We start from the raw sequence: 23,662 nt of genomic DNA on the forward strand, positions 1-23,662 counted from the left end.
GTTCCATTTGTTCTTGGACTACACCGCAATCCTGTTTCAGTGCTCAGAGCAGTCAAGGTAGGAAGCCTCACATCACCAGGTTCAAGTCCAACAGGTTTATTTGGTATCACGAGCTTTAGGAGCTCTGCCCCTTCATCAGGTGAGTGCAGTGATGATCTTCATCATCTCATCTGATGAAGGAGCAGTGCTCCAAAAGCGCATGATTCCAAATAAACCTGCTGGACTTTAACCTGGTGTTGTGAAACTTCTCACTGTGCCCACTCCAGTCCAACGCCAGCATCTCCACATAATGATGTGGAGTTTTCCACACTTTCCAGAACTTTCCACACACCTGACGAAGGAACAGCGTTTCCAAAAGCTTGTGGGTTTACTATCAAATAAACTGCTTAACCTGGTGTTGTGAGACTTCTTACTGTATCTCCACATCAGAGTAAGACAAGACCAAACACGTTCAATTTATACTGTCCGGTGTCTGTGGGAATTCAGCATTGCCAACAGGTCCCCGAGATCGTCCCTCCTCCTTATTGGTGAGTCGCGGGGAGGCTAGTGAACTGGTGAGACCTCAAGAATGACAGATTATTGTGCATGCAGCAACCAGACTGATGGTCCTGCTGTCAGCATGAGCGGTTAATGAGGCAAAGACAAAGGTTTGGAGCCATGGTCACCTTCACAGTTAACAAGAAAGCCTCCATTTCTCACTCTAACAGCAGTCTCTTTGCTGGAGTGTTGCTGCATCAGATATAATATTCTATCTCCGAAGAGCACATGTTGTAAGGCCTCCTTCCTCCTCTTTATTTTGCTGCCTATGTTTTTACTGCCGCATTCTTCCTAATTATCATGCCTCGAGGATAAGCCCAGCAGCATCCCCATGTGTAGAAACTTCACAGACCTTTGCAGTTTTGAGAACACAGCCAGGAACCCGGCCTAAAATCGGGGAATAGATTACAAAAACTAAGCGGTGATGTTGGAGTTGTATAAAACTTCGGTGACGTCACAGCTGGAGTACTGTGTACAGCTCTGGTTGCCACATTATAGGAAGGACGCAATCGAACTGGAGGGGGCGCAGGGGAGATTCACCAGGATGCTGCCTGGGATGGAACATTTAAGTTATCGAGAGAGGCGTAGGTTGTTTTCTCTGGGGCAGAAAAGACTGAGGGGTGACCTGATTGAGGTGCTCAAGATTATGAGGGGCATGGACAGAATGGACAAGGAGCAGCTGCCCCCCTTAGTTGTAGGATCAGTTAGGAAGGGGCACAAGTTAAAAGTGAGGGGTGGGAGGTTCCAGGGGAATGTAGGCAGAATTTGAGAGTGTGGTGACGGTCCGGAATGCGCTGCCTGGGAAGGTGGTGGAGGCAGGTTGCCTCACATCCTTTAAAAAGCACCTGCATGAGTATTTAGCCGCCATAACATACAAGGCTATGGGCCGAGTGCTGGCACGTGGGATTAGGTGGGCAGGTCAGGGTCTTTCATGCATCGATGCAGACTCAATGGGCCGAAGGGCCTCTTCTGCACTGTAGCATTCTGTGACTCTGTGAAAAGCAACCTAGAGAACTAATACCCAATAATGGCCACTTAAGAGCCTCACCCATCACTGCTGGCATTCAGACTCCACCGCACCCCTAGAGTCTGATTCATTAAATGGTCTAGTGAAGGAGACAGACATATTTCTGATTAAAAAAAAGGTTAAAAGGATATGGGAAACAAGTGGGGAGCTGAATTTGAGACCAGGGAGAGATCAGCCATGATCTGATTGAATGGTGGAGCAGATTCAAAGGATTGAATTGCCTACTTCTGCTCCTAATTCCTATATTCCTATGTTCCTTACCTGTGGCAGGGAGGGCCATGCCACACGGGAGGCCTGTTGGACTTAGCTGTGCGGGCTGGTGTCGGGCAAGGGGGAAGCCTCTTTCATGGGCCCGCTTGAGGCCCTCCCCTTCTAAGATCATCAGCCCCCCTACTCTGACCCTTCCCCCCTGACCTCTAGAGCTTGCCCCCTCCACTCCCTCATCGTGATTCCCAATCCTGGATTTACCTGGGCTCCTCGGCATGGGGGGATCTGGCTGTAGTGGCCTCTGCTCCTGGCTGCCTAAGCTCTCTAAGGTAGGACTTCCTCCAGAGATAGGAATGGATGTTTTGCCTCAAAGCTATTAGAGCTGCTCCCAGCATTAAATCGCTGCAGGGTAGCTATTGGGATAGTGGGCAGGGGGTGTGGAGTGGGGGGTGGGGGTGTAAGTTAGGGGCCAATGTGCCCTGTAAAACCCAGCCCATGGAATACTACAACATAGAAGGCCATTAGGCCCATCAAATCTGCACCAACTCTTCTGAAGAAGAATTCTCTTAGTCCCATTCAACCTGTCTTTCCCTGCATTTTACCTTCTTCGTGCATTTATCTAACTCCCTTTACAAGGGTACTATTTAATCTGCAACCACCACCCTATCAGACTATGTATTAAGCACATTGCAAATCCTACCCAGTAACTGCAGGCAATAAAACACCTGCATGACACTTCTGGTTGCCCCCACCAATCATCTTAAGTCAATGTTTTCTGGTTATCACAATAATAGCCATTGAAATGTCTCAGACTTGGAACCATCCCAGTAATTCTCTTGTGTATCCTCTCCAAACTCTTCCTAAAGTGTGTTGCCCAGACCTGGACACAAAACTGCAGTTAACTGCCCTACATAGGTTTAGGACAGTTTCCTGGTTCCTTACCTCTAGGCCCCTATCCAACATTTATAGATGTACCATGGAAGGCATTCTTTCTAGTTGTATCACAGCTTGGTATGGCTCCTGTTCTGCCCAAGACTGTAAGAAACTACAAAAGGTCATAAATGTAGCCCCGCCCATCTCACAAACCAGCCTTCCATCCACTGAATCTGTCTACACTTCTGGGCAAAGCAGTCAGCATAATTAAGGATCCCCCACACCCCGGATATTCTCTCTTCCACCTCTTCTGTCGGGAAAACAATGCAATACTAAGGTCACGTACCAACCAAGTCAAGAACAGCTTCTTCCCTGCTGCCATCAGACTTTTGAGTGGATCTACCTTGCACTAAGTTGATCTTTCTCTACACCCTAGCTATGACTGTAACACTACATTTTGCACTCTGTCCTTTCCTCCTCTATGACCGGTGTGCTTTGTCTGTATAGCGTACAATACATGTCATTGTATACTAATACATATGACAATAATAAATCAAATCAAACTAACTAGGTGGAAATGCAGGAGTATATATTGGTGTAAGGCTAAGTTTCAACATCTAGAAAAGGCCATTTCAGCTCCTTATAGAACATTAATATATTAATCTCTAGTTTCACACAAAATGTTTAAAATGTTCTTCCGCTGCTCAAACAGCTGTCAGCACCTTCTTGTATGCAATCCAGTCGAAAACTCTATCGATGTCCGTTGCTTGCAAGACCTCCTGGGATATCGGGTGAGAACTGGCCAAGCCATCAAGTAGCATCACTTCATGAAGGTCATCAGTCAGGAATCGCTGTTTCTCCTGAAATATTCACACAAATACAGGCTCAAATCCCCCTGGATTCACAGTCAATCAAACAAGACTTATCAGCTATTAAAAACCCTTGTCACAAGGACTTAAATTGCTGAAATAAAAGGGGAAAAGTTCAGAAAGCTGATGCCAAATGCTCCCATTGAATTGCGAGCGCACCAAATTGTTACTCTTGACTCGAAGCTCTTCATCAAGCCTGTATCTTTGTTAACACACTTTACACCACATCAGAATCTTTCCACTTAATATGATCAGAGGCATTTGGATTGAGTTCAATTATCAGTGTAAGCTTCAAACAAACTAACTGTAAATATTGCCTCGGACAAAAAATTATGCTGGAAATACTCTGAGCGTTTGGCAGCATCTCTGGAGAGATAAGCAGAGTTAACAGTTCAGGTCAGTGCTGAAACTGCTGGGAGAGGCGGTGGCATAGTGGTAATGTCATAGGGCTAAAAAAGCCCAGGCCAATTCTCTGGGGGCGTGGATTCAAATCTGACTAGATTTTTAAATCTAACATTTAAAAGTTACAGTTTATTTATTAGTCACAAGTGAGGCTTTGCAATGTTTCAATGCAATGAAGCTACTGTGAAATTCTCCTAGTCGTCACACTCCAGCGCCTGTTCAGAACAATGCACCTAACCAGCAGGTCTTTCGGATTGTGGGAGGAAACCAGAGCACCTGGAGGAAACCCAGATAGACACAGGGAGAATGTGCAAACTCCACACAGAGACCCGAGCCGGGAATTGAACCCTGGTCCCTGAGTCTTCTTTTTAAATTTAATTTATTTAATTGACCAATCAGGAATACAAAGCTGGTCATCAGTAAGGGTAACCCTGAAAAATATTGTCTATTTTAGGGCAGCATAGTGGCACAATGGTTAGCACTGTTGCTTCAGAGAGCCAGGGACCCCAGATTTGACTCCGGCCTTGAGTGACTGTCCTGTCTGTGTGGAGTTTGCACGTTCTCCCTGTGTCTGCGTGGGTTTCCTCCGGGTGCTCCAGTTTCCTCCCACATTCCCAAGAAGTGAAAATTAGGTTGATTGGCCATGCTAAATTGCCCCTAATGCCCCAAGATGCACAGGTTAGGGGGATTAATGGGGTAAATACGTGGGGTTACAGGAATATTCTGGGTATGATGCTCTGTCAGAGAGTGGGTACAGACTCAATGGGCTGAATGGCCTCCTTCTGCACTATATGAATCCTATGATGAAAACAGCCAAAGTAAAGACAGGAAATCTTAAAGCGGCAACAACAAACTCTCATACTCATTTCTTCTCCCTAATAATCATTTTGCTTGTTCTGATGAAAGGTCATTAACCTGAAACATTAGCCATTTTCTCTCTCCAAGACCTGCTGAGTATTTCTAGCATTTTATGATATGGAGATGCTGGCATTGGACTGGGGTGGGCACAGTAAGAAGTGTCACAACACCAGGTTTGGAACAGCGCTCCAAAAGCTCATGATTCCAAATAAATCTGTTAGACTTTAACCTGGTGGTATTAAACCTCCTAACAGCATTTTATGTCAGATTTCTTGCATTCACTTTTTTTTGCTTTTTGTAACATGTATTGCCTGATGCTCTTGGATGGAAGTCCATTGAAATCTGATTTCAGCTTCTCTGCCTTTTGACCATTCACATCTTCTATTCTCGCTATGGACTGCCATTAGCAGCCTTTCTCTTTGTTTTTGAGGTTATGACTCATCTTTCATTCCCTCACCCTGCAATATAAATATCTCCCACTTTCTATGCTTTTTAGCTTTGACAAAGGGTCATCTGGACTCAAAATGTCAGCTCTTTACTCTCCCTACAGATGCTACCAGGCCTGCTGAGATTTTCCAGCATTTTCTCTTTTGGTCACTGAAATCGAACTGGGCAGTTTCTACAATGGACGGACAATCCATAGATTCATATCAGGATAGCACACTAAAGGTCTATCACAAGCCTATCCCTTCAAATATTTATATAAAGCACAAAAGGACAAAATGTCCAGATGGAAATACTGATCTTACAATAAATGCTAGTACCGAAATTTGCTTTGGGAATTTGAAACTTAATAATGCATCCTATGAACATCATATTTCCTTCAACAAAGAAGCACATTAATGGAATGTCTTTCTGAACAAATTTCACACTCGATGGTTCAAGTAATTATAGTATAATAGGCTGTAACATTTACACGCATTGTAGATTATACCTTGAAGCATTGTTATAAATAGAGTGCCACTAATTCTGACAGAAATATAGCTAGTTAGCGAGGTATGTAATGAAGTGTAGATAGTCTGCAAAATTATGGGCTTACCATGTTGAAGTCTGGGTAAAGGTAATCGGTACCGACATACTCAAAGTAGTGAGCAAATCCCTCCTTTAACCACACATCTTCCCACCAAATCGGAGTCACAAGGTCACCAAACCACTGAGAATAAATAAAAAGCATTTGAAAACCATGGCCATTGACCCTAGTATCAAGGGGGTTAGCAGGGTAAATGAGGGTTACAGGAATAAGGCCTGGGTGGGAGTGTAGTCGCTATAGACTCGATGGACCGAATGGCCTCCTTCTTTACTGTAGGGATTCTATGATCACGGTTGCTCTTAGAATCATAGAATCCCTACAGAAGGAAGCCATTTAACCCATCAAGTCTGCACCAACAATAATCCCACCCAAGCCCTATCCGCATCACCCCACATATTTACCCCACTAATCCCTTTAACCTACACATCCCAGGGTACTAAGGGGCAATTTGGCATGTCCAATTAACCTATCCTGCACATCGTTGGAAACCGGAGCATCCGGAGGAAACCCAGGCAGACACAGGGAGAATGTGCAGACTCCACACAGACAGTGACCCAAGCTGGGAATTGAACCCGGGTCCCTGGAGCTGTGAGGCAGCAGTGCTAATCACTGTGCCACAGTGCACTGAAGTCTCCATAAGGTTGGAACGAGAGCTCAAAGCCATGATTACAAAGTGGTAAACCGTTCCTGTTTTCACCTAACCTTCATACCTGATGGCAAATTTCATGGACCACGACCATGGTGACATCCAGTAAATAGGGGATGGAGGAAACTCCCGGATCCAGCAAAATCCTTTGTTCCACAAACACACTCAGGCCCCAGTTTTCCATGGCAGCGTAGGGATATTTAGGCACCGCTAACAAATCTGTCACAGGAAAAAAATACAAGCAATTTGTTTCTCTTTTCTCAGCTAGACTACTCTTTGTCAAGGGTCATTTCTATCTGATTTCTTGAAGGCTATTTCTGGTACTTTGGTATGCGCTGCATTAATATACACTATAAACTAATATACATTGGACTTAAGGCAATACTGGTGCCTCGCCCAGGAGTTAGCATGACTGGGATGTCGAGATGGGCAATCTCTGATAATGCATCATTCAGCGACTAGGGTGAGTGCCATAGCATCATAGAATCCTTACAGTGCAGAAGGAGGCCATTCGGCCCATCATGTCTGTACCTAATTTCTGCACCAATTTACCTAATTGTATTTTACTTAGAAACATAGAAACTAGAAGCAGGAGTAGGCCATTCGGCCCTTCAAGCCTGTTCCACCATTCATTTTGATCATGGCTAATCATCAAATTCAATATCCTGACTTCCTCCCTGCTTTGTCCCACACCCCTTGATCCCTCTAGCCCCACGAGCTACACCAATTTCTTCTTGAAGCCAGACAACATTTTGATCTCAGATGCTTTCTGCGGTAATGAATTCCATGTATTCACCACCCTTCCTCTCACATGTCATTGTCCATTTACCACAGCAAATATACTTTTCTTCGAAGGTTATGTCCTCCTCTTTGCTTTTCTTGAGTGTAGCTGCCATCTCTGCCCAAGAATGGTAGCAAACACACTCCCATTCCTCTACTAACACTATCGCAAAGTCACTCACTGGAGGTGAACATAGGAATTAGGAGCAGAAATAGGCAAGTTCAGCCCTTTGAGCCTACTCTGCCATTCAAACTGATCATGGCTGATCTCTCTCTAGTGTCAAATCCACCTCCCCAGCTGCTCCCCATATTCCCTTATCCCAATTTTTTACTAGAAATATATCTATTTCCTTCTTGAACCCACTCAACTACTCAGACTCCACCGCACTATGGGGCAGCGAGTTCTGCAAATTCACCACCCTCTGCGAGAAATAGTCCCTCCTCATCTCAGATTTAAATCTACTGTCTCTCAACCTCTACCTGTGACTTCTTGTTCAGGATTGCCCACAAGAGGAAACACTACATTTACTCTATTAATCCCTTTAAAAATTTTATATATCTCAATCAGATCCCCTCTCATCCATCTGAACTCCAGCGAGTTCAAGTCCAAACTGTTTAATTTCTTCTTATGCGTCAACCCCTTCATCCCCGGAATCAATCTGGTGAACTTCCTCTGCATTGCCTCCAATGCCATCACATCCTCCCTCAAATAAAGAGACCAAAACTGTTCACAATACTCCAGATGTGGTCTCACCAACAGCCTATACAATTGCAACAACACTTCCCTACTTTTATACTCCAGTCCCCTTGCAAATAAATGCCAACTTCCCATTTGCCTTTTTTATTACGTGTTGCATCTGCACACCTATTTTCTGTAATTCGTAAGAGTTGTTGATTATCTTTCAAAATCGGTGTAGCTGTTATGGTGTAATATTGGACTGGGGAGAAAACAAGCAGTCTAGCTGGTCCCGTGAATTTCCCACCCATCAAGTTTGGTTAAAATGTCTCTCATTGACTTGAAAATAGCTAAATGAGAAAGGATCTCCTGAAGAAACATGATATGCTAATCAGAATACAAAATGTTAATCCTGGGCACTATTATAACTTATAATAGTCTATTATGAGGCAAATAGACATGGGTACAAGCCAAGTTTCTTCCCACACTCCGAAGATGTGTGAGTTAAGTTGATTGGCCATGCTAAATTGACGCTAGTGTCACGGGATTAGCAGGGTAAATATGTGGGGTTGCGCGAATAGAGTCTGGGTGGGATTGGGTCGGGGCAGATTCAATGGGCCGAACAGCCTCCTTCTGCACTGTAGGGATTCTATGATTGTATGGGTTCTATGAGTAGCCGGCAAGTTCAGGGTAAGGGCAGCACTGTGGCACTGTGGTTAGCACTTCTGCCTCACAGCGCCAGGGACCCGGGTTCATTTCCAGCCTTGGGTCATGTGTTTCTCCCCGTGTCTGCGTGGATTTCCTCCAGGTGCTCCAGTTTCCTCTTACTGTCCAAAGATGTGCAGGTTAGGTTGATTGGCCATGCTTAATTGCCCTTTAGTGTCAGGGTGACTAGCAGGGTAAATACGTGGGATTATGGAGATAGGGCTTGGGTGGGATTGTGATCGGTGCAGCCTTGATGGGCCAAATGGCCTCCTTCTGCACTGTAGGATTTCATGCTGATTCTAAGAACATTTTCCCACGCTGAGTGACCAACGACAATAATAGATTGTTGGTTACAGGACTGGAGGACATAAAAACAATGGAGATTTTTAAGATGCTCTGCTGGTTAGGAAGGGGCTAGCGTAAGTTTCTGTGGGACGGTGAATGTTATGAGCTAAATGACCTCAGTCATCTTTAATAGCTGTGTGACCTTTGTGTCCCCCCCCCCAAGGGAAAGTGCTTCCTGTTTAATCCATCTCCTCGCAGCGTGACTGAGATAAGGAACTCTGCTTGTGAAGAACGGTGAGCATAAGCTGTTGGTACTCTTCCACAATTTTCTACCATCTGCTCCTGCAGCAAGTTTCAGTTTACTATGAAATCAGCTGCTGGAAAGAAAGCTCTCACATCTGTAAATGAGTGTTTTGTAAAAGCAGAGATTTCCAGGCAGGACAATGTTATGCAGTTGTGTTATACAGAATGTACTTTATAATCCCAATGGCTGCAGATTTAGGCTGGAAATCTCCCATCTCCCACTGCAGGATTCGTAGCAGGTAGGACAGATAAGTAGGCAGATCATTTAAAGTTCTGCTGACCTCAGGCAGGAATTTCCAACCTCGGGAGCGCAGGGCCAGAGAATCCCACCAATATTACAAATAGGGTGAGATGTTTTGGCCATGCATACCCCAAGACCAGAAATTCCCACCCAAGATCAACAGATCTTTAAATTCTTTGTTATGCTTCCTGAGGCAGGTGGAACCAGAAAATCCTATCAGTAGACATACATTGAACTACACTAGCAGTGCTAACCCACTGTGCTACCATGCCGTGGGGGCGACAAGGTAGCACAGTGGTTAGCACCGCTGCTTCACAGCTCCAGGGACCTGGGTTCGATTCCCAGCTCGGGTCGCTGTCTGTGTGGAGTTTGCACATTCTCCTCGTGTCTGCGTGGGTTTCCTCCGGGTGCTCTGGTTTCCTCCCACAGTCCAAAGATGTGTGGGTTAGGTTGATTGGCCATGCTAAAATTGCCGCTTGGTGTCCTGGGGTGCGTAGGTTAGAGGGATTGGAGGGTAAATGTATAGGGATGTGGGGGTAGGGCCTGGGTGGGATTGTGGTCAGTGCAGACTCGAAGGGCCTCTTTCTGCACTGTAGTGTTCTGTGGAATTTTTTTAAAGCAACACTTTTGCTCAGCAAAGCACACTGGCCAACAGCAACTTTATGTTGTCTTTGCGAAGTACACAAGCTGTTTTATGGACCCTGTGGGCGGTATTTTACGGCATCACTTGTCCTAAAACCATAAAATACCATCTGAGGTCAACTGACCTTCCCATGGTCAGCGCCTCTCCCGCTCCACTCTCCATGGTGAGCAGGATGGTAAAATTCCAGACTGACACAGGGATAATAGGGGTAACAGCCTCAACGCTTCTTACTTTCTCTGAATCCTTTCTCATCAAAGCTGAGCTGTTTGTGATTTGAAAACCCACCAGAAGACCTCATTGCTGCAAACCAAGCGTTCGCAAAAGACGATTCCAATACAATACTATTGTCCCCGAGAGAAAGGAGTCACCATCACCCATGACTGCTCCAAAGAGAACCTCAAGTAACATAAGCTAATGTGGAAAGTGACCCTTGGGCCATAAACAGAATGGTATTCAGGACAATTCATAATTTTTTTTACTTGGTCATGTTTTAAGATCTGATACTGCAGAATTTTATTTCTTACTCATATGTGCAGCGAGTTATATGTTTGTGTATGTTGTTCTTGCGCTGGTATGTAGTTGGACATGTTTGTACAGATTAAACCATTCTTAAATAATGTCTGTATATTTCCCCCATGTGAGTTTTAGCAATAAATTCTTGCTAAATTAAGGAACCTGGCTGGCTCATTTCTTACAGTGAAGTACACACAGTTAAGTATCGAAATTGAACTGACAATATAACCTCCTTTTTACTTTCAAATTATATTATGACCAAGCCAGGAGTGGGAAGAAGGGAAAAGCCAGTTCACTCCTCCTAATCTGGTTGTAACAACAATAAACCTTTACTTTAAAGTTTACTTACTGGTGTCACAAGTAGGCTTATATTAACACTGCAATGAAGTTACTGTGAAAATCCCTTAGTCACTGCACTCCGGTGCCTGTTCAGGTATGCTGAGAAGAATTTAGCACAGCCAATGCACCTAAACAACATGTCTTTCGGACTTGTGGGAGAAAACCGGAACACCCAAAGGGAACCCATGCAGACATGGAGAGAATGTGCAAATTCCACACAGACATTGACCCAAAACAGGAATCGAACCCAGGTTCCTAGCACTGTAAGACAGCAGTGCTAACCACTGTGCCATCATGCCTCCCTCACATCTTTTATGTGAAAACTTGTCTATGAAATTATTACCAATCATTCACACACAGCAAACTCAATTCCATTAATTTGAGGAATAGCGCAACAAATGTACATTGCAGCAAATATGCTATGATATTGTAAATTGTTAATTCGTTTTGGAATTTTTTTACAAGTGCATTAAACCCTATAAGTTATAAACACCACAGCCACATATTCTTCCAGTCCCGTTAGGAGGTTGCATTGCTCTATTTCTCAGGGGAAGAAAATGGAATTTTAAGCCCATATGCTATGTGGGTGCCTTCTCGATGCATTTTGTTTCAGAAAGTATTCTAATTGCTAAGGCAGAGGGTAGATAATTTGCCAATCCGCCCACATATTCCAATATAGTCTCACTTCGCCTCAGTGCTGATGTCAAAGATAAATTAAAAATGCAATTCAGTTGACATGACAGTTCTCAAAATGTCACAAAATGCTACATGAAAAACATTAGCAAAGGAGAGAAGCTATTTCTTATCTACAGCCTTATCAACAACTTGCCACATTTTCTCACAAATTCCGCAAAGGATTTTTGTCATTTTTTTTTGAACGTGCAATCAGCTCTTCCACTCATTCGGTGTAAAAGTCTTCTTTAAACACAGGAACTGCAGTAAGCCATTCAGATCATCAGGTCCACTCTGTCATTCAAAGTGATCATGATAAATTCATATCTTAATTCCATCTATCCATCTTGGCTCCATAACCCTTAATATGAGGGAGGCAATGGCCTAGTGGTATTATCACTAGACAATTAATCCAGAAACTCAGCTAATGCCCTGGGGACAAGGGGTTGAATCCCATCACAACAGCTGGTGGAATTTGAATTCAGTTAGAAATATCTGGAATTAAGTATCTCCATGAAACCATTGTCAGAAAAACACATCTGGTTCACTAATAGCCTTTATGGAAGGAAATCTGCTGTCCTTACCTGGTCTGGTCTATATGTGAGTCCAGGGCCACAGCAAGGTAGTTGACTCTCAACTGCCCTTGGGCAACTAGGGACGGGCAATAAGTGCTGGCCGGCCAGTGACACCATGTCCCATGAATGAGTAACCTTAGCAACAAACATCTATCAATCTCAATTTTGACATCTTTAATTGACCTAGCCTCAACACCTTTCTGAAGAAAAGAGATCCAGTTTTTCACATTAAGTTAATGACTTATGACTAATGGACGCAAGTGACAAGGGATTGAAAAGGGTTGAATGGGTGTGATTTTCTTGAACCTTATGGGTTCAGATGTCACTGTTTCTTTGGAAAAATGTAGTTTTTTAAAAATTCTTTCATGGGCTATGAGTGTCCACGCATAAAATTGCCCCTGAACTGAATGGCTTGCTAGGCCATTTAAGAATCAACTACACTTCTGTAGACCTGGAGTCACATGTAGGCCAGACCAGGTAAGGATGGCTGATTTCCTTCCCTGACGGACACTGGCTGGAATTCTCTCGCCATTCACATCCTGCCACAACTGCCAGCGGGAATGGAGAAACTGGCACTCAGCCAAATCTCCATTCACTGCAGCGGGACTGGAGAATTCCAGCTGCAGATGAGTTTGGAAGATCTGGTCCATTGTGTCTGCTATCTTGCTTGATCACCAATGTCTTTACATGAGGGTATGTTGGGTTTGGGTTTGAGTCCACTGGCATTGCAAGACTGATAGAACTTTCTTCCTTCAAACAAGAGAAACCTCAGGCTTCAATACTCCAAGGTTATCATCCCAGTCACCCATCACCATCACTCCTAGGAGTGGCAAATTAAGAATCAGAGTAAGTATATTTGTTGACACAAAGGGCAGCCACATTTATTTGTGGGACATGGGTGTCACTGGCCAGCCACCATTTATTGCCCATCCCTATTTGCCCTTGAGAGGGTGGTAGTATTGCCTTCTTGAATCACTGATACAGCTGAGTGGCTTGCTAGGTCATTTCAAAGGGTAGTTGAGAGTTAACCACATTGCTGTGGCTCTGAAGTCAAATGCAGGCCAGACCAGGTAAGGAGGGCAGATTTCCTTCCCTAAAGGACATTAGTAAACCAAATGAGTTTTGCTAATAATGGTTTAAAAGTCATCAGTAGATTCTTAATTCCAGATGTGTTGTATTTAATTCAAATTCCGCCATCTGTTGTGGTGGGATTCAAACATAGGTCCCCAGAACATTAGGTGAGTTTCTGGATTAATAGTCTAGCAATGATAGCACTAGACCATCGCTTCCCCTTGTGTTAAATTGAAGAAAGGGAGAATGAAATTTAAAAGCAATTTGTGATGCTTGTTGCTACTTGAAATGGAGACAGCTTGATCACAAAGACTTTTCATTGACTTGCAATATTAACTTGGTTTCCCTCTGCACAAGGGATCAAGGGATACAAGTGCTCCTATTTCGTCCCACATCAGAGGAAAGATGTGCGGGTTAGGTGGATTGGCCATGCTAAAGTGCTCCTTAGTGTCAGAATACTAGCTAGGGTAAATTCATGGAGTCATGGGAATAGGGTGGATTGTGGTCAGTGCAGACTCGATGGGCCAAATGGTCTCCTTCTGCACTGTAGGGATTCTAAATACTGCCAGATCTACTGAGCACTTCCAACATTTTGGTTTCTTGTTCAGATTTCCAGCATCCACAGCATTTTGCATTTTGATTATTAATCACAACGGATTCCAGGTGCTGCCTGGCCAGCTTTATACTGACACGGTAATCAATAAAAATCAGTAATAATGACATGGAACATAGAAACTGGAAGCAGGAGTGGGCCATTTGGCCCTTCAAGCCTGTTCTGCCATTCATTTTGATTGTGGCTGATCATCGAATTCAATATCCCGATTCCCCCATCCCCACATATCCTTTGATCCCGTTAGCCCCAAGAGCTAAATCTAATTTCTTCTCGAAATCAGACAACGTTTTGGCCTCAACTACATTCTGTAGTAGTGAATTTCACACATTCACCACCCTCTGGGTGAAGAAATTTCCCCTCATCTCAATTTTAAAAGGTTTACCCCTTATCCTCAAACTATGACACCTAGTTCTGGACTCCCCCACCATTGGGAACATTCTTTCTGCATCTACTCTGTCTACCTCTGTTTCCATATGATCCCTTCTCATTCTTTTAAACTCCAGTGAATATAATCCTAACCAACTTGGTCTCTCCTCATATGACAAACCTGCCATCCCAGGAATTAACCTGGTAAACCTTTGCTGTACACCCTCTATAGCAAGGACACCCTTCCTCAGATAAGGATACCAAAACTGCACACATTACTCCGGATGTGGCCTCACCAATGCCATATACAATTGCAGCGAAACATCCCTATTTTTACACTCAAATCCTCTCATTATGAGAGCCAAACAAGATTTAAGGAAAAAAACTGCCTCTGAAATCTCAATGCCTCTGAAATCTACATGAACTTTTGTCTGTGTGTGTCTGAAGTGTCTTTGCTTTTTAATGTAGAGAAATTAAACAGGCTAATGCCCCATCCTAACTAAAATCGCACCGAGAGGGATTTCAGGTGAATGTGCAGGATAATTGTACGCCAATATTAGCTGGCATATTTTCAGGGTTGTTCTGTATTCAAGCATTTATATTAAATCAAGAACAACCAAGCAAACACGCTGACTGGAACCTTACCACCCTCCACGTCAGTGGGATTTTACCATTCTGCCGCACCAAATTCTCGCTGCAGCAGGAGTGTGGCGTGAACATGCTAAGAACATGCTGGCTGCTTTCCAGAAAGTGTGATGATCATTGAAATTTGACTCCAACGGGTCAACCGCATATAATACTGATTTTCCTGTACATTTTAGTCAATCAGTCACAATGATAGGCAATCTGATAATACCCATTTTACACTCAAGGATAAAGTTGAAAGTTCAGCCTTATATCTTCCTGGTAGAGCGGTACGGTGGCACAGTGGTTAGCACTGCTGCCTCACGGCGCTAGGAACCCAAGTTCGATTCCCAGCCTCGGGTCACTGTCTGTGGGGAGTTTGCACATTCTCCCCATGTCTGTGTGGGTTTCCTCTAGGTGCTCCAGTTTCCTCCCGCAGTCCAAAGATGTGCAGATGAGGTGGATTGGAAATGCTAAATTGCCGTTAAAGTCAGGGGGACTGGCTAGGGTAAATGCACGGGGTTATGGGGATAGGACCTGGGTGCGATTGTGGTCCGTGCAGACTCAATGGGCTGAATGGCCTCCTTCTGTACTGTGTGATTCTATGATCTTCACACATTACTGAAATGAAATGGGACGTTTTACCAGGTTGCGTTTGTGGTCGTGAGCCTCACTGCAATCGAGTCCTCGATTAGAGTTAAGTCTAAGCCACTGGAAGGTTGATACGCAGCCCCATGCCCATTTTGCAAGGCTTCACACCGGAAACGCAGATTTACAAAATTGCTCAAATAATAAAGTAAAGAAACCCCTACAGCCATGTACTGTACATAAATTGATTTGCGGATTTGGTGTTCTTGGCTGCAGTAGTTGGTGTGGCAAATCTACAGTGCGAGAAGTCAGCCTTTAATAAACAGGCGGCTAAGTATAGATGAATCGATGAATGCAGCAGTGGTTGCCATGTCAACTGGGAAATAAACTGAAAGGTCATTATTTAGCAGTAAGACGCAATCCGATAGAAAACATCCTTAAGTATATATTGTGCAGCTGCGATTTTAGTATTTGCCTGCAAAGCTGGAGCATGGCAGACTCTCAAGAAGCTGTCATTTCAGAAAACAGCCTAAAGGCACCTTATGAAAAGCAAATAGAACAATATTCATCCAGCACAGCCACTGGCACTTTGGATGGACTGCAGCACAGTGCTGGCTCAGCACCAGAAGCCTCATTACATTTGCGACTTATTAAAGTCTATTCTGCAGTGACGCAAAGTTTACTTTCACGATTTCAATTATTCGAATGTTAGCTTCACAGCCCTGCCAATGTTTTCTTTTAATTCAAAGCGCCCGTGTGTTGGCACAGTGGTTAGCACTGCCGCCTCACAGCGCCAGGGACCCGGGTTCGATTCCCGGCTTAGATGACTGCCTGTGTGGGGTTTGCACATTCTTCCCCCCTGCCTGTGTGGATTTGCTCCGGTTTCCTCCAAAAATGTGAAAGTTAGGGGCCATGCTAAATTGCCCCTTAGTATCCCAGAGTCGTAGATTAGAAGATTGGCGGGGTGAGGGTGTGGGGCTAGGGATTGGGGAGGGAGCAGCTGGGGTGCGCATGGATGGGATGCTCTGTCGAGGGGTTGATGAGGACATGATGGGCCGAACAGCCTCCTTTGGAGCTGTAGAAATTCTATGATTCAGAACGCCTGGAATGGATCCTTAACTCAAAATCAGCTTGAGTGTCTATTTTCCAATCTCCCATCCGCCACCACCTCACCAACATTTTAATCAGTCATTTAACAAACTGACAGATGGTGGCTGGGATGTTTCACCAATGCCCCCTTCACCCCTGCCCCACCAATGGCTGCCAGCAGAGTCCTCCGGATTCCCCTAAATCAATGGCAGCGCGTGTTGCTTACCAGCCGTGCTGCTGGGCAACCGCCACAGAGGGTCACCTTCAACAGGCCCGAATATCCCGGCCAGTGTGCACACAATGGAACGGTTTAAAATCACTGGGGTGATCGATAAATTATTGTTATCAGTCCACTGTGGCATCAGAGGAACAGTCGTGCTGTAGCCTGCGTAGCGGTGCTCCAGTATTAATATCAGGGCTTCCTCTCACAAATTCTAATATTAACAGTCAGCACGGGAGTGGATTCTAACTCTGCTGCTACAGTTATCGTGAATGTCAAAGCCATTGATTTCAGTGCATCACAGTTACAAATTCTACCAGGCAACTATTGAACTCCGATGATCTCCATGGAGGATGTACATACACATGGGGAGATGGTGGAGTAGTGGTAACATCACATCATAATTCATAGAATCTCTACAATACAGAAGGAGGGCATCTGGCCCATGGCGTCTGCACTGTCATCCCACCCAGGCCCTTCCTGTAACTTTAGCATGGCTAATCCACCTAATCTACACATATTGGGACGCAAAGGGACAACTTGCCATGGCAAATCCACGGAACCTACACATCTTTAGAGGAAACCGGAGCAAACTGGAGGAAACCCACACAGACACGGGGAGAATGTGCAAACTCCTCACAGACAGTGCCCCAAGGTCGGAATCAAAGCCGGGTCCCTGGCGCTGTGAGGCAGCAGCGCTAACCACCATGTCACCGTGCCACCCAATCCGAAGGCTGAAGCTGATCCTGGGTTCAAATCTCACCCTGGCAGCTGGTGGGATTTAGAATTCAAGCTTTCACTGAGTGGCGTACAAGCAGGAAATCTTCCTCCAGACCCACAACAATGTAGTTAACTCTTTACTACTTCCTAAAATGCTGAGCAGGTTCCAGAGCGCTGAGGGATGAGGAACAAGTGCCGGTCTTGACAATAATGCCAACACCCCATGAAGGAATAAAACAATATATAGTTGGGATAAAGATTTGGGGGCAGGGGCAGCAGTGAGATGTAAAGGGTTAACATCAGCTAATGATATTACCATAACTGAGATCTGGTGGAAAGCAAAAGTACACCTCCCTGTTGAGTACTGAGATGTACGGAAATAAACAAGCACGGTTTTTATGACTAACAGTTTATAGAATCACAGAATACTACAGTGCAGAACAGGCCCTTCGGCCCATCGAGTCTGCACCGACACATGAAATACCCTGACCTGCCCACCTAATCCCACTTGCCAGCACTTGGCCCACAGCCTTGAATGTTAAGGCGTGTCAAATACTCATCCAGGCACTTTTTAAAGGGTGTGAGTCATCCCACCTCCACCACCCTTCCAGACAGCGCAATCCAGACTGTCACTACCCTGGCTTTTTTTAGGGTAACAGGGAAACCCTATAGTAACCTCATCTGGGGTGGAATTTTCTCATCCTGTCCGCCATGAGTATCGTAACAGGCGGGACACAGACCATGCAAAGGCCTACTGATCTCGGGCGGGGTTTTCTATCTTGGGGGGATAACACAGCCAGAAGATCCTGCCCTAGACTCTGAACATAAGATGCAGCAGCACCTATGGATATGTTACCCGCATGTCCAGCTATTGCAATGTAAAGCCATCAGCATCAATGGCACTGGAATCCTTGCTGATTTCACAAAAATGTCGCCAGATTGGAATATGAAAGCTTAGCCACTCAGGTGTTATTTTCATTCTGTCAGGAATATCAGAGGACATTCCAGCACCGGATGAAGCCACACAGTGCTTGCTGCCTATGCAAGCAGGTTTTATGAAAGAACCATCCAATTAGTCCCACTCCTCCCCCACACTTCTGCCATGTCTTTCATTTGTCAAGTGGAGTTGTTCTAACAGTCCGGACAGCCGTCTATAACTTGTCTCTCCAATACTCCCCCCACTTGAAGTGACGCATGCTACAGTTTTTTTTATATACAATTCATTCTCTTATGGGACGTGGATGCCACTGGCAATGGAGGGGATATTGTCCATTCCTCAAAGTGAGGGGCCATTTCACAGGGCAGTTAAGTGTGGTGGGATTCGAACCTGCGTCCCCACAGAATTATCCTGGGCCTCAGGATTACAAATCCAGTGATCTTATCACCACTCCACCCCAGATCCACGGAGGAAAGTAACTTTCCAATACAACATCATCAATAACAACCTGCATTGGTATAATTTACAATTTGTATAATTTACCACATTAAAGGGGAGTTGTATTATCGCTAGACTATTAATCCAGAAACTCAACTAATGTTCTGGGCGCCGGGATTCGAATCCCGCCACGGCAGACGGTGGAATTTGAATTCAATAAAAAGTGTCTGGAATTAAGAATCTAATGATCATCCATGAAACCATTGTCGATTGTCAGAAAAACTCTTCTGGTTCACTAATGTCCTTTAGGGAAGGAAATCTGCCATCCTTACCTGGTCTGGCCTACGTGTGACTCCAGAACCACATCAATGTGGTTGACTCTCAACTGCCCTCGGGCAACTACAGATGGGCAATAAATGCTGACCAGCCAGCAACGCCCATGTCCCAGGAATGAATAAATAAAAAAAATCCCAAGACATTTCCCAGGAAAGTTCAAAGACAGAGGGCGGAGTTTTCCCGCCTCACCTGCCACAGGAATTGCAGTAGGCAAGACAGGACCACGCAAAGGTCTGTTGACCTCAGGCTTTGGGGCGAGTGTGGCCGGAAAATCCTGCCCAGAATATGGCAGCAACTGATCTCGTTCACCCCACCAGCACCACCAGTGAGAATGTGGCACTCGGTCAAAACTCCATTCACTGCAGCGGGACCAGAGAATCCCAGCTGCCGGCAAAGTTGGAGAATTCCAGCCAATATTAAGACAGGTAACCAAACCCTGATCAAAGATGTAAGTTTTAGGGAGTGTCCTACAGGAGGAATGAGCATGAGGTGGAGAATTTTTGGGAGGGAATTCCAACCTTAAGTGCTAAGCAGTCAAATATGGTAGTGCATTTAAAATCAGCGATACTAAAAAGAGGCTGGGGTAAATTATCATTCTTAAAATGCAAATCATACGCAGTGAGTTTCATCAGCCTGTTCCACAATGGGAAGCGACAATATGATAGCCCCCTGCTTCTACAATTCAGAGCTTGATGTTGAAATGCATTTTCCATCAGGAGGAGATGACTTGACATGAGTTGAACTCAGGCTGCAGGGCATTGAGGCCAAAACTTACAATTCCCCACCACTTCTCACTATTAACTCAACACGGATCAACAATCCATTCAAGTTACTGGTTTTCAAGTCTCTGTAACACAGAGACGGCACAGTGGTTAGCACTGCTGCCACATAGCGTCAGGGACCCGGGTTCAATTCTGGCCTCGGGTGATTGTCTGTTTGGAGTTTGCGCTTTTTCTGAATGGGTTTCCTCCAGGTGCTCCAGTTTCCTCCCACAGTCCGAAGGTGTGTGGGTTAGGTGGATTGCTAAATTGCCCCTTGGTGCCATAAAGCTGTGTAGGTCAGAGGGATTAGGGAATATGGGGATCGGGTGGGCGGGGGATGTATGTAAGTGGGCTGGGGTAAGATGCTGAGTCAGTGCCATTGATGGGCTGAATGGCCTCTTTCTGCACTGTAGGGATTCTATCACGATAAATTTCCTTTCCAAGGGACCACAAAAGAATTTTCCCTGTAACTATTTGAAGACAAGGCCTTTGATTGATTATCACCTCCCCTCCACCACCCCACAGTAATATTCCCATGTAAAGCTTTTAAGCACAAAGTATAGTTTGTAAGAATCACATTCTAATGACGACAGCACTTCTCATCTGTGAGAATGATTCAGTTGTTTTGATTCCAATACCAAAACGTCAAACCACTTTATCGCCATAGCCAAACATTAACCCCAATTTATTAAATGTTCAGCCCTCAGCTGGAAAATAAATCCCGGTGATAAAACTGAAGCTATCATGCCTGACCTTTGCTGGTGCTTGGTATTAATGATGCTTATTAAGTGACAATCTATTCATTCTTTCCACAGAAATGCCACCCCGTAACCATTCTTATTACCTAATTAGGACAGCACTCGCTTTCTGAGTTCCCAAGGCACAATTCCTCAATTAAAATGAGTGCTGCTCGATGCCAAATGTCTGGCATAGTGGTCAGCACTGCTGCCTCACGGCGCCAGGGATCCAAGTTCAATTCCAACCATGGGTCACTGTCAGTGTGGAGTTTGCACATTCTCTCCATGTTTGCGGATTTCCTCCGGATGTTCCGGTTTCCTCCCAAAAGTCCAAAGATGTGCATGTTAGGTGGATTGGCCATGGTAAATTGCCCCTTAGTGTCAGGGGTATCAGCAGGATAAGTATGTGGGGTTACGGAAATAGGGTCTGGGTGGGGTTGTGGGCAGTGCAGACTCAATAGGCTGAATGGCCTCATTCTGCACTGTAAAGACTCTATTCTATGAATTAGTTGATTTGCAACTTTATATACATTGATGCAATCACTGTTTAGAGTTTGACAAATAATTTAAAAGGAGTAAGTGGAAATGTCCCAAGACATGTAGGTTAGATGGATTATCCATAGTAAATGTGAGAGGTTACAGGGATAGGGCAGGGAAAAGGCTTGGGTAAGATACTCTGTCAGGGAGAGTTGGTGCAGACTCAATGTGTCTAATTGCCTCATTCTGCACTATAGGAATTCTATGAAAGTAACTCATGATAGAATCTACGGTACAGAAGGAGGCCATTTGGTCCATCAAGCCTGCACCAACAACACTCCGACCCAGGTCCTATCCCCCAAACCCCAGATAGTTACCCTTGTAGTCCACCTGACAAAGGGGCAATTTAGCGTAGCCAATCAACCTAACCTCCACATCTAAAGTAAAGTTCATTTATTGGTCATAAGTAGTATCCACTGTAATGAATTTTCTATGCAAATCCCCTATCCACCACACTCTGGCACTTGTTCGGATATACTGAGGGAGGATTTGACATGGTCAATGCACCTAACCAGCACATCTTTGGACCGTGGGAGTTAACCAGAGCATCCAAAGGAAACCTACACAGACATAGGGAGAACATGCAGACTCAGCACAGACAGTGACCCAAACCGGGAATTGAACCAGGGCCTCTGGTGCTCTGAGGCAGCAGTGCTAACCACTGTGCTACTGTACCACCGTGTTCTGGAATACACTGCCTTTCCACCAGGTGAGAGCAGAACTAATGATTTCAAACACTGCGGGTTGCCCAGAACTGATTCCCTCATTTTGGTGCCAAGCATATTGGCGACTATTGGCGCTGGCAACATTTCACCAATATTTTTACTAGTTATTTCTTTCAAGCATCCATTTGCCAATAAATAATCCCAAACACTCATCCACAAATACAAACAGATCCCATGTGTCTGTCCTCTAGCCAATTCCATCGAAATAAAGTGGATTTTTTTTATTCATTCATGGGACATGGGCATCACTGGTTGGCCAACACTCACTGCTCAACTCTAGTCGTGCTTGAACTGAATGTCTTGCTACCCCATCTCAGAGGGCAGCTTAGAATCAACCACATTGCTGTGGCTCTGGAGTCACATGTGGGCAAAACCAAGTAAGGACAGTAGATTTCCTTCCCTAAAGGACATCAGTGAACCAGATGGGTTTTTCCGACAATGGCTTCATGGTCATCGGTAGATTCTTAATTCCAGATATTTTTTAATCGAATTCAAATTCCATCATCTGCCATGGTGAGATTCGAACACGGGTCCCCAGAACATTAGCTGAGTTTCTGGATTAATTGTCTAGTGATAACACCACTAGGCCATTGCCTCCTCTGGAATCTGAAACAAAAACAGAAAATACTGGAGAAACTCAGCTGGCCGGACAGCACCTGTGGAAGGAGAATGGAGCCAACGTTTCAAGTCTGGATGACCCTTCATCAGAGCTCAAAGCAAAGAACATCAGATAAGATTTATACTACTAGAGTGGGGGGGCGTCTATAAATGGACAAAGGAAATGTAAATGGTGATACTAAAGGCTGAAAAAGGTGCTAAAAGCGTCCATTAAGTGACCGGAATGTGTGAGTGGCAGAACAGGGGTACAGATGGTTAAAGGACTACTTGAGGAATGTGGCCAATTGGCCTTGAAGGGTTGTTAGGGGACTGTTTTTGAAGACAAGTTGGAGAGCGTAGGAATAGAAGTAGGAATGAAAAGTGGTAAAAATGGATGAATGAGATAGAAAGAAGAAATTAAACAAAATAAATGGAAATGAAAATGGATAAGGCTCTTGAGGAATACAAAGATAGCAGGAAAGAGCTTAAATATTGACTTAGAAGGGCAGAAAGGAACCATGAATGTCCCTTGCAGGAAGGATTAAAGAGAATCCCAAGGTTTTTTTATGTATATATAAGGGGGAAGAGCTCTATCATTTACTGAATTATTAAATTCTAATATCTGCCATGGTGGAATTCAACCCTGGTGTCCAAGACATTAGCTGAGTTTCTGGATTAATAGTCTAGCAGTAATACCACTAGGCCATCACCTCCCCCTGCTTGTTCAGCACCCCCTCCGCTCACTCAAACATTCACTCCTTTCACCAGCTCCTCCCTCCACAGTGGCAGCACTCTGCGCCATCTACAAGGTGCACCGCAGCAACTCACTGAGGCTCCTTGGACAGCACCTTTCAAATCTGTGACCTCTGCCACTTAGAAGGACAATGGCAATTGATGCATGGGAACAAGTCCCCATCCAAATCACATGCCATCCTGACTTGGGACTGTTGTTGCTTCCCTTGTCACTGGATCGACATCCTGGGATTCCCTTCCAAACACCACTGTGGATATACCTAAACCAGATGGAGTGCAGCAATGCAAGAAGGTAGCTCACCATTGCCTCTGCAAGGGCAATCAGAAACAGGCAACAAATGCTGGTCTTGCCAGAGACACCCATAGTGC

General features: G+C 44.8%; 1 protein-coding gene across 2 annotated transcripts in view; it reads right to left on the bottom strand.

Annotated features, from left to right (window-relative positions):
• LOC145344548 (thyrotropin-releasing hormone-degrading ectoenzyme-like) overlaps window positions 1-23,662 on the bottom strand; it is a 130,050-nt gene that overhangs the window by 39,807 nt on the left and 66,581 nt on the right. For both annotated transcript variants that reach the window (XM_080191744.1, XM_080191743.1), the window contains exons 5-7: window positions 6,514-6,668; window positions 5,813-5,926; window positions 3,367-3,504 (exon numbers count right to left, since the gene is read on the bottom strand). In XM_080191744.1, coding sequence (XP_080047870.1) covers window positions 3,367-3,504; window positions 5,813-5,926; window positions 6,514-6,668 — 407 coding nt within the window. The remainder of the gene's footprint in view (window positions 1-3,366; window positions 3,505-5,812; window positions 5,927-6,513; window positions 6,669-23,662) is intronic.

This window comes from Carcharhinus amblyrhynchos, chromosome 6, assembly GCF_965287045.1.
Source record: "Carcharhinus amblyrhynchos chromosome 6, sCarAmb.v2.hapA, whole genome shotgun sequence".
Classification (NCBI taxonomy): Eukaryota; Metazoa; Chordata; class Chondrichthyes; order Carcharhiniformes; family Carcharhinidae; genus Carcharhinus; species Carcharhinus amblyrhynchos.